The 12,663-nt window shown below is 42.2% G+C and overlaps 1 protein-coding gene across 1 annotated transcript in view; it reads left to right on the plus strand.

The window, feature by feature from the left end:
* CLIC4 (chloride intracellular channel 4) overlaps positions 1-12,663 on the plus strand; it is a 254,256-nt gene that overhangs the window by 167,642 nt on the left and 73,951 nt on the right. The window contains exon 4 of the mRNA XM_078681271.1: positions 10,340-10,446. Coding sequence (XP_078537397.1) covers positions 10,340-10,446 — 107 coding nt within the window. The remainder of the gene's footprint in view (positions 1-10,339; positions 10,447-12,663) is intronic.

Below are 12,663 nucleotides of genomic sequence, written 5' to 3' on the forward strand. Positions count from 1 at the left end.
ATGGCCCGTGCTGCCGAATTCTGGACCACCTGCAGCCGTTGCAGCAGATACTCCGGCAAGCCGAGATAAAGGACATTCGAATAGTCCATTCTCTAGCCAATTATAGCCTGAACCTTTATCTTCCTGTGATCCTCCGGGAGCAGAGGAAGAAACTTGCGGAGCATCCTGAGGAGGCCAAAGCAAGTGCCAGTGAGGCCCAGAATCTGGGATCTCAATGTCAAACCATTGTCGATCTTAATCCCCAGATTCTTGGCCAGCTGGGAAGAGCCTGCTGGAGGAAACATATTGGCAGGCCACCATTCCTGCCAATCTGGGTCCGATCTACAGCTGAAGAAGAGTACCTCCGATTTATCCGAGTTGCACTTGAGGCTGTTAAGCTGAAACCAGTTAAAAACAGCCCCAAGGCAACCGCGGATATTCTCTCCGTCAAAATCTACTCCTTTCCCGCAGGTAAAGAGGAGCTGGGTATCATCGGCGTAGGAAACGATCTGGGCCCCGAAAGATTCCGCCAGTGCCACCAGAGGGGTCATAAAGATGTTAAAGAGAGTCGGGCTCAACACTGAGCCCTGCGGGACTCCGACTCCCAATGACGGCATCTCGGCAGAACTGGGGGAGGCCCAGACCGTTTGTCGACGGCCAGCCAAAAAAGATCTAAACCAGCTGAGCACCGTCCCCCTCAGACCGATCTCATAAAGTCTGGCAAGGAGACCCTCATGGGGGACGGTGTCGAAGGCCGCCGACAGATCGAGCATCACAAGCATCGCTTTGCCTCCTGAATCCAGCACCTCCTTAATAGCCTCCGAAACTTCCAAGAGCGCTGTTTCGGTGCTCAAGTTGGTGCGGAAGCCGGATTGGGTGGCGTGCAGAAGATCATGGGATTCCAAATAGTTGGAGAGCACAATATGCGCATGAGTGACAGTGTCACTCCCCACCTAAAGCCTCTCACTCACCCTTAGTGAGGACATATGGCTAGAAGCGCTTCACCAGGAGACCAGTGCTGCCCGAGAAGGTTTCCAGTTTTAGTGATGCCTATATTCATATCGATAAAAGTGTTATTTGCCTCACTGTTTTTTACATCAATTTCAAAATGTGTCTTATTTAAACATTCTGCTGGTGTTTCGTTCAAATGTATTTGTTCGTAAAATCTTGCTTTTGTTTGGTTTATGACCTTCATTTGTCCCGCATTTTAAGGTCTCGCTCCTCCCCAAAACAGTGAGTGGCAGGCCCTGTTTTAAATGAGCGCTTTTTATGTTCACTTTGGGTCTGATACGACTCCCCAGACTGTTTCTTAACAAGCAGAAGTCTCGCATTTACGTGAGTTTGTGCTATTGACATTGCAAATAATAATGCTTTTTATTTGATTTGTTTTTCTTTAAAAACACATAAAAGGCATTGGTATTTACAATGCCAATAGCTGAAACTCTCGTAACTGCAGACCTATTGCATTGCAAATGCTTGTTTTCTGTTTCCTGTAGTAGCGGCGAGAAGATGCAGAAATACTGCGTATTTTCTCCAGAACTGATTGCGCTTCAGTTTTGTCATACCAGGATGTTTTCAATTCAATTCAGTCATGTCAAATCTTTCAATAACGACACAAGACTGAGATCAGAATGTGCTTGCTGCGGCTTTTCTGAAACATCGGTGTTCAAGCCTTTCCTCGTGAATGGCCGACAGAAAGGTACAGGGCTAGCAACCTGAGACATTATCACAAAAACAGACTTGAAAACAAAGGTGCTCCACGGATCACTATAGCACATGCAGTGCTCAGACTTGCCAGGGCCCGCTGGTGGGAGACTGCACCTACCCGGCGCAGGAAGGTATGCTTCTCCCTTTTTGCTGCATAAAGTGAAACGGTGCCAACTGGTGTGTGCTGCCGCCTTGTCTCTGCACGGTGACACACTCGCCTTCATTCGGTTTCTAAAGAGCTGTGCCTTCAGTCTGCGTCATCGAGGACCTCCAGAGCCTGCCCCGCACAGGCTGTTTGTTGTCCCTTACAGACTTCCGTCACTAGCCTCTGACATACAGCATATGGCGAATCCGTGTCAGCTCAACTGCTTGTGCTACATGAGACACGGCTGTGAGGAAAGAATGATGCTACTGGCATCTATCTTTATGATTACATCATCACTACCTTTTCCTTAGCCTTCACATAAGGCGTCTAAAAAACTCCTTTACAGCAAAAGACAGGTAGAAGCAGAACATATCGTCTAATTATGAGGAGTCCCTTAGATCGTTATCGCTGAAGGGAAGGTAGGGACATGAAGGTCTCAGAGGGTGCCAAAGAGCCCCTGTGTGGTTACAACCATCCTCAGGCCATGGTGACCGTCGGGTGCCTCCCTAGCCCTCTGCTCCTCCTTTTCATCTCGAGTGATGTCTTGTATGGTCCCAGCCAGGCACGGAGTGACCAACCATCCCTGGTGGCTTCACTCGCCCGCCCACAGCACAACATATACCTGGTTATAAACTAGTTGTTCATCTAGCTTTCACTGCCTAAAATGTTTAAATCTCACTTTCAATCTTCTCCTCTTTCGGTCCTTTGTTTTATTTTTAACTCTCGCTAGCTTGTTCTTTCCCTTACTTTTTCTCAGTTATTTTCTCCTTTGCTTTTTGCTTCCATCTTTCCTCCCCATTCCCTCTTATTCATCACCCTCCCTCTTCATGTTCCTCATTCCCACTCTCTCCTACTTTACCACTTCTCCCCCTTTCTCATTTTCTATATTCTCAACCAGCCTGCGGCTCCCTTGTCCCACTCTTTTTCACCTCTGTCTTCTTCCTCTCTGTGTCTCTCTCTCAAGCTATCTCTTTTTCTAGCTTCCTTGCTATAGATCTTGCCTGTGACTGCATGCACTGCATGCTCTCTCGCTTGTTGAAATCTTCCCCAAAGTAATTGTCAATAAGAAAAATGCGATAATAAAGCTGCTCTGGCTTAATTAATTGGTCCCTAACAGCATGCGTATATAACTAGTTTAGAAGGTTAAGGCACCTTCTGCTGATATCTACTCAAGTCCAGAAAGTTGGAGGATAGAAGGCAGGTGAATAAATGGGGCTTATGTATACTCTTGTGTCACAGGTTAGTGTCATCAGGGAGTAAACGTGGCTGCTGCAGAGCTATGTGTGGGTCAGGGATTCATTTAATGTAAGATGACTAGGAGTTTTTTTTAGCTCCAAGTTTCATTACTTTAAAGTTGATAAAGTGGTTTCTAAAGGATAGTACAATCACTCATTATGTGGTAAAGAAATGAACGCAGTTTTTTTTCTATTCGATACAAACGATTATTATTAGTGTACATCGCATATACATGTCTACATATCAGATCCTGAGAAACCTTTAGCAAGGTTACACTGCAGTTGTTTTATTGATTCCCTACGTGACTAGCTCAGTGTGGAGACCAAGGAAGATGCCCCAGCTTTGCTGCATTTTCCCTCCCAATGTTCCCTGCTATACCAGCACTTCCGCAAAAGGAATGACTTTATCCTTGAAGTGAGGTTTATTCCGCCGTGCTATAATGTCTATTAGTGTGAAAGTTTCCACGTTAAAAAAACTGTAAATGTTGTAACACCCAGGATAATGTGATGCATGGCTAAATACTTAGACGGCCCCAAAGGCGTGACCTATTGCTATGCCCATGCTTGTTCTCCCTTTTCTGCTACGTTGTGGTATTTTGGGAGGTAGGCTGGGCATAGTACTGCTATTTGATTCTTAGAACTCTCTTGGAAAGGGTTCTGTTGGTAGCTGTCTTACTATCTAATATAATAAGGGTTTTCGGTGCAAGTTCATGCTGTAGTTCTCAAAGTTCTGCTTTTGAAAGTATGAGAGGGATGGGAATGGGCGTTGGTGGGTGTGGAGGATGGGGATTTCAGGGGGATGGGTTGGCACGGGGCACAGAGTTTTATGAGGTGTTGGGTCAAAATACAGCAATTCGGAGGAGGCTGCTGGGCCATATGGTGTAAAAGGAAAAGATATAGCATTTATTGAGCTATTTGAACTAATTATCATGTCATGCATAGGAAACAAATTTTGGTCTACTAATAGATAAAGCTTTCAAAAGACATAACCAGTTTGTGCACTCATCTTACTATTAGTGAATTACAAAAATTTAGTAGTTTAGGTATTATACCTTTGCTGCAATTGGATCAACAGTCCTAAGAGGGGGTGGCATTATTATCTAAGGGGAAGGAATGGGTCGCTCATCAGGTCCAGTTAGATAGGTGGGAAGAAGGTTGATCACTCATATTGGTAACAGCTAACTGTGTATGTGATTTATGCAACAAATACAGGCAATCCTGCTATATTAAATCTTCTCCTCAGTATGTGTCAGGATCCAATCCTCATGTGTGGGCATTTCAACTCTACTATTCACCCTAGGATGGACTTGACAACCTTTTGTGAATCAAGTCAATGCACATGAAAAAGTCTAGGGTGGCTATGAAATAAATTCTTGAAACACATGCCCTTTGTGATGTATGATTGGCTTGTCGGGCAAATGAACCTGGTTTTACTTTCCATTCCATTCCACATGGTACATCCTCTTGAATACGTATATTCTTTGTCAGTTATAGCATCTTACCCCCTGTATCGATTAAATTAAATCCTAGGAACATTTCGAATCAAAACCCATTGTCATTATTTCTTAAGTCAAGTAAATTGGTTAATGCTACTTCCCCATGGACATTTGATCGGAAGCATTTACTGGAACCTGCATATATTTGTTTTATGGGCTTTGGTTTAAGCAAATTTATCAGCATCAATAAAGGGTCTGCTAACTCTATAATGACTTGGGATGCCTTAAACGCCTTTGTTTGTGGCCAGACTACTAGCTATATTATTCACAGGGGTAAGGCTGAAAGGGTCGCTGATGAAAATTTACAGGAGTAACTTCTCCAACTGGAGATGTAATACTCCTGCTTAGGTACCGAAATACACTTACAATTTATTCACCTTCCTATACATTTAGACAATGCCTACACTATGGTTGCAGTTGAAGAAATCAATTTGGGACATGGTCTGCTCCAAGTATCGGTCGAAATACCTGTTGTGTTTTGAGAATAGTGACGAGATGAGTACATCTACTGGCATTTCAACAAAAAGATAAGAATAATAAAAACTTGATAACCAGTGTAAGAGATGCTATGGGCAAAATAGTTATAGGCTGTTCTGATATATTAAAATGTTTTCATCAGTTTTATTCCACTCTCTATAATGATGACTACCAGACAACTCTGGTATGATCGACAGTAATTTTCCAGGCGGTAAGGCTTAATTAACTAACACCAGAGCAGTGGACAGGGCTGGACACTAATCACTGGGGAAGAGATTAAAATGACCATCTTACTATTAGCAATGGGTAAAGTGGCAGGTCCCCAATTATATCCCTGCAAAATTCTATAAACAATTTCAAAATATTATTATCCTGTTCTTTTTCTAACTTTTCAAATCCCCTGCATTTTTCAGTCAAACCCACCGTCTTTGGGGGGGGGGGGGGGGACTTTATAGCAGCATTTTTTTAAAGAGAATAAAGATCCACTGAATTTGGGTCCATATCGTCTAATATCACTTTGATTCAAAAATGGATACACGGGTATTGTCTAATTGACAGGCTGCAGTCATAGGATCATTAATCGATCCAATTACATACAACATGGATTTGTTCCTCTACATGATACCACGTCCCACAAGAATCTTGCTATATCAGCACTCAGTGTGGCAGAAGAGCTGAAAAACCCTGTAGCGATGATCCTTTTGGATGCAGAAAAAGTGTTTGAGAGTCTTCTGGCGGTACCTGTGGGCGGTTATATCTCAGATGGGGTTTGGTTCGGGTTTTAGAACAAGGAATTAGTCGTCGTACTCTTCTTTAACTGCCAGGTTAATCTATATGGGTACACGGCCTGAAGTTATTCAAATTAGTCTTGGCACTAGGCAGGGATACCCCCATCCTCGCCTTTATTTGCTTTCTATTTAGATCCAAAAATTCAGGTACTCAAATGTATCTACTTCCATTTCACCCTTGAGGTTGCATAACTAGGATGTCAAGCTCCTAGCATATGCAAATGATATTGCAATTTTAACATCATCCCCCAGAATGCACTACTAGCTATCGAGGATGCTACCATGGTAATTGAGCAAGTTTCAAGATAAATATTGAAGATGGACAAGACAGAAATCGTTGCTAATGTTAAACCAGAATTCTACCATGCTTGATATGCGACATGGGCAAGTTACCTGGATGTTAATATTTACTTTTATATGGAAACTATTATTACTTTTATTTATGTAACACTATATACCGATCTCTTTCCCTATTTAGTAAATGTGACACATTGCGGTTAGGTCTAATTGGTAGATGTAACAATATTAAAATGGGTATTTTGCCACATTATCTCTACTTATTCCGGTCTATCTCTATAGTAGTTTTTTTTTTTTAAAGGTCGAAAGCAGTTGGAAGAAATGTATATGGCAATTTTAAAAATCCTTGATGTGCTATTAGATATCTACAGCTTCCCCTTAGTAAAGGCGGGCTCGCACTTCCTTCTTTCTGGAACAATTAAATATCTATGCTCACTTTAAGACTTTCGGTAGTGGTTGGGTCAGGGCAATGGAAACTGTCCGACTTATTTCCGGAGTATCAGATCTTTCCTCAGATGATTATACCTAGCAAACGATTGATTCATATGGCCTATTTCAAACATACCTGTGTTCTTTTGAAGGATCATAAGGTCTGGCCAGATATTCGTTCCACTTGCCATATACAGTTGTTTAATCAATTTACATCTCTTTGGAATTTCACCAGCCTTCTACCTTTTTTACAAGTTACGTACCTCAAGTGGTGGCACTGGTAAAACTTTCCGACTTTGGGTCAGCTATTTAGAAACTGAGGTCTCCTGTCATTTCAGGAGGTAAGTATTGAACATCGGCAACCCAAAATCGTTTTTTTTGTTCTCTACAACAGAGAATTTTTATCACGTCTTTCTTACATTTAAATTAGTATGGATAATAATGAGTATCTACAGGGGAAACGGCCACTACAACTAAGCCGTTTCCATGAAAGGCTTAACCATGCATGCATTACAACGCATGCGTGTTTACCACGAAAGCCTTTACCACGCATACCTTTGCTACGAGATACGCAGTAAAGGCATGTGTGGTAAAAGGACAAATTAGAAAAGGGGGGCTTGGGGTGTCTCCGCCCCAAAAAAAAACATAGGGAAAAAAGGGGGCATGGGGGGTCTCCCCCCAAAAATAAAAACTCACCTGAAGTCACGTCCAGAAGTCCAGGCAATCGGCGTCGTTTAAGAGGAAACGGAAAGAAACTTCCGGTTCCTCTTTACGACGTAGGATGTCACCACGGTAGATGGAGAGGAGACGACGTGAAGAGGTAAGGGGAATTTTAGTATTATAAAAAAAATACTTAAAAGGGTTAAGGGCAGGGGTAAATATAGGAAGGATTGGGGATAGGGAGTCACGTAAGGGGTATAACCTTTACAAAGAGTATTCCCTTACCAAGCATACATTTACAACGAAAATTGTTGTAAAGGTATGCGTGGTAAAGGAATATTCGTAGTAAAGGTTGTGCGTTGAAAAAGCATTCCGGTGTAACGCATGCGTGGAATAGGCATGCGTTGCAACGGAATGCGTTGTAACAAAATACAACCACCACTCTGCTTGCTAAGAGTATCTCAAACATTCCCAGGCTTAAGACCCATTCCTTTAATGTATGACATATTATGCAGAATACAAGATGCATAAACGGTGCCTATGGGATACGTAGATTGTTTTCGCACGGCAAGCTCGGTGCAGATACAGTACATATATTCACAACTTGTGATTTTATCGTCCAGTATTGACATAAAGTTTTCAAATTGAATAATCAATTATTGAAAACAGATGCTAGATTCAACGCTAAGACTGTTCTATTGGGTTATGTGTCTAATGTTCCATCTGATGTTGGTGGGGTCTTTTTCTTTGCTAGTGGTCGCAGGACTATTACCCCATAGTCCTCTCACCCAGGGCATCAGGAAGTGGCTGATACTTCAGCTAATAAAGTTCAAACGTGATACTGAGTTGTTTTCACAAATAATTCAATCAAATTTATTCACTGTGATTTCTTATCCTCAAATATATCCATGTTGTATTCACATGTATGTTCGTTTCTCTTTCAAATGGTTTTATATGTTATCCCCAATTTTATCAATTCCAATGCATTTCGGTGCCCTTCGCACCTTCAACAGGGAAACCTGTAAAATTACAAATAAAACTTGCTTCAACCTGTCCTGTATACATAAGCAAATAATACTAACGTAAATCAGCGTTAATGATATGGCGGTAGTTCATATTTTTTTTTCTAAGCGCACTATCAAAAAGTGTTCAGGACTTAATTGCTGTCGCGCTATACTATGTTAACTTTCCTTATCTTGCGTACGATGTGTAGCGTTTATATTCACATGCCTCCAAGTGATTACAAATGATGCCTCCATTTTCGTAAGCCGGCCAAACGCTTGCATAATTCTGTGATGTTTTAATAAAGTGTGCGCTTTACGCGATCTTAGTAACATATTGCTCAAGAGAGAGAACTATTGGATTTATCACAGTTTGAAGCCCGATGGGCTCAATGATCGAACAGAATTTTTGTGTTATCTATAATGTGAGCTTTGAACATACTTGCGATTAACTGTATAATGTATCCTGGTATTGAGTATGAACACAATATGAGGGGGATACCAATACACACATTTGTTATAGGCTTATATAGCAACCAGACATGGCACTGGCGAGAAGCGATTAGTATTAAACCTGCGGCGGTAGGACCTAGGACCGATGTGATACGTTTGCGTAAAGTTAGCTGTAAAAAAACATTCACCGGCAGCTTAGCGCATGCGCGAGTTTTTGAGAGAAACACTAGCACCTGTGATCCCGACGCCAGGAAGAGCGTAGCAGCATTCGTGTTAGCGTTCGGAACTGAAAGCAACGATTAATAGGTGAGAGACACCGGGGTGTTACTAAGATCGCGTAAAGCGCACACTTTATTAAAACATCACAGAATTATGCAAGCGTTTGGCCGGCTTACGAAAATGGAGGCATCATTTGTAATCACTTGGAAGCATGTGAATATAAATGCTACACATCGTACGCAAGATAAGGAAAGTTAACATAGTATAGCGCGACAGCAATTAAGTCCTGAACACTTTTTGATAGTGCGCTTAGGAAAAAAAAATATGAACTACCGCCATATCATTAACGCTGATTTACGTTAGTATTATTTGCTTATGTATACCGGACAGGTTGAAGCAAGTTTTATTTGTAATTTTACAGGTTTCCCTGATGAAGGTGCAAAGGGCACCGAAATGCATTGGAATTGATAAAATTGGGGATAACATAAAACCATTTGAAAGAGAAACGAACATACATGTGAATATATATGTGAATACAACATGGATATATTTGAGGATAAGAAATCACAGTGAATAAATTTGATTGAATTATTTGTGAAAACAACTCAGTATCACGTTTGAACTTTATTAGCTGAAGTATCAGCCACTTCCTGATGCCCTGGGTGAGAGGACTATGGGGTAATAGTCCTGCGACCAGTAGATTATTCAAGTACACTCCAGGAGGAGAGTGATACCCAGGAGGCACGGCTAACCAATGGATAGAAATTAGGTTGTGCACATCCTACACTTTGAAGTCTTTTTCTTTGCTGTCACAACTGCAAGATTGGTGATTGCTCGGACATGGACTCAGAAGGAGGCCTCTGATCCTTTATCTTGGTGGCAGGAGTTTGTATTTCTCTGTGGGTTGGATTTGATGTTTATACAAAATCACCCTAAGCGCAGTAAGTTATGAAAAGGGTGGTGGCCGGTCAGACAGGGCTTTCTGCATCTCACTTCTGGTTACGCATTGGAATTATGAAGGAATATGAACGATTAGTGCTGCCATTGATTTATTCTTTATGGTCAATTAATTCTGTTTCTAGATTTTACCTACGCATGTATGATGGTGTGACATTTGAGATTTGTATGCTAAGATGCTTTTTAGCTATTTATATTGGTGCTTGGTGTTTCACTGATATGACATACCTCTTCAAATAAAAATAAAAAATGACTAGAAAAAGTGGTCCTTGATTCCCGCATGGGGGCTTGACTATGCAGTGCCTATCATTCAAATGAACATTCTCCTGAAGACAGGTAAGACATAATTCTATCACAAAATTAGTTTGCTTGTAATCAACATAACTGTGATATGCTGCTTGTATTCACTTAAAAAAACGTAGATATGGGGATGCATAATCCTTCATTTATAGGTTTCCTAGTACTGTATGACCAAGGGCAATTTTTTTTACTCTAGGTACTTGAAGCTTTCTGCAAAGCATCCCGAGTCAAACACTGCTGGATTGGATATTTTTGCCAAATTTTCTGCTTACATTAAAAATTCGAAGCCAGAAGCTAATGAAGGTAACCATACCTGCCTCAGCATTTCTTCTGCTTTGCATCTATTCATACCTGTCATTTATTGTCTGTGCCATGTACTAGCATGTAATATAAAGACTGTACTAAGAACAACCATTCCTCTCCATCTTTTGTAGCAGCTTGGATGGTGAGACTTTTAGTTTTAGCTGGAGACACCTGATATTTTTAAAACCACAAACGATTACATTATTTTGCCTCAGAGCCATATATTTGAATCTGTAGATTTAAAACACACCGAATAAAAACCGATTCAAGTGTATTTATTTAGGTGGCATTTATTTATTGTCAACCAAGCTGAAGGGCAGTGTTACATACCGCATTTAACAAAGTCGTTTTATACATACATTGACTCAATTTTTTCCCTGTGCTTCATTCTTCTCCCAACTGTAAAACTATGATCAGCATGCTGGATAAATAGCTCAATAAGTTGAATGTTCATGCCTTAACCGCATGCGTGCGGCGGCTTTTTTCGCTGTGTGCGGCGTTTTTTTAAAACGCGCGTTACATGACGAGCTCAGCTCGTCATCAGCGTACGAGCGGCACAACTCATGACGAGCTCAGCTCGTCATGAGCAGGGAAGAGGTTAAAGTATTGATCGGTAAGTCCCAAGTACAAATCTGTCAAAGCCCACTCAACCTTCTATGCACCTTGAAGCTTGGTAAATTGAGCCCCATAAATTACACCTTGTTGCACTCAATAAGCAGCAAGGCGGGTGAAGAAGTGAGGCAGGCGAATGAGTATATGTAAAACGACTCAGAGTGGGTACCTCCTTCTAAATGCGGGTGAGCTGAAAGATGTGAAACACTATAGTTCAATGTAATGTTAATATTTATATGCAGCTCTCTCCACCGTAGTGAGTGTCCTGGTGCTGTAGATACGAATCAGCGTGAAAAAAGAAAACACTTTAAAATAACTGTCAAACGACCAATACAAAAGGATACACAAGAGTAGAATAGTTAAAGCCTTAATTACTTACAAAAAACACAGTTGATGGACAGAATGTAGAACAATGTCATACATTCACCCCAGTACAGAGATCTGGGCCTAAATCCATCGTTTTTTTGCACTCCACACCACCCTGGGTTAGACACTGGCTATATGCAAATCAGCTCAGACCCTGTGCCTCATGGGAACAGTCCAGTCCGAACTACCAAGCCATGTCTTTCCCAGACCGGAATCAAGCATCCAAGGACCAGTTTCTGGCTATCAGCCTGGATAGCTTGACTCCAGTGGTGTGGAGAGCATGGGACTCACGTCTGAGCATACCCAGCCCACTCGGGGTGAAAATTACAAAAAACACAGTTGATGGACAGAATGTAGAACAATGTCATACATTCACCCCAGTACAGAGATCTGGGACTAAATCCATCGTTTTTTTGCACTCCAAACCACCCTGGGTTAGACACTGGCTATATGCAAATCAGCTCTGACCCTGTGCCTCATGGGAACAGTCCAGTCCGAACTACCAAGCCATGTCTTTCCCAGACCGGAATCAAGCACCCAAGGACCAGTTTCTGGCTATCAGCCTTCATCAGCCTGGATAGCTTGACTCCAGTGGTGTGGAGAGCCTGGGACTCACGTCTGAGCATACCCAGCCCACTCGGGGTGAAAATTGTAAAAAACACAGTTGATGGACAGAATGTAGAACAATGTCATACATTCACCCCAGTACAGAGATCTGGGTCTAAATCCATCGTTTTTTGCACTCCACACCACCCTGGGTTAGACACTGGCAATATGCAAATCAGCTCTGACCCTGTGCCTCATGGGAACAGTCCAGTCCGAACTACCAAGCTATGTCTTTCCCAGACCGGAATCAAGCATCCAAGGACTGGTTTCTGGCTATCAGCCTTCATCAGCCTGGATAGCTTGACTCCAGTGGTGTGGAGAGCCTGGGACTCACGTCTGAGCATACCCAGCCCTCTCGGGGTGAAAATTGTAAAAAACACAGTTGATGGACAGAATGTAGAACAATGTCATACATTCACCCCAGTACAGAGATCTGGGCCTAAATCCATCGTTTTTTTGTACTCCACACCACCCTGGGTTAGACACGGGCTATATGCAAATCAGCTCTGACCCTGTGCCTCATGGGAACAGTCCAGTCCGAACTACCAAGCCACGTCTTTCCCAGACCGGAATCCAGCATCCAAGGACCGTTTTCTGGCTATCAGCCTTCATCAGCCTGGATAGCTTGACTCC

This window comes from Lissotriton helveticus, chromosome 3_1 (genome assembly GCF_964261635.1).
Source record: "Lissotriton helveticus chromosome 3_1, aLisHel1.1, whole genome shotgun sequence".
In the NCBI taxonomy this organism is placed as follows: domain Eukaryota; kingdom Metazoa; phylum Chordata; class Amphibia; order Caudata; family Salamandridae; genus Lissotriton; species Lissotriton helveticus.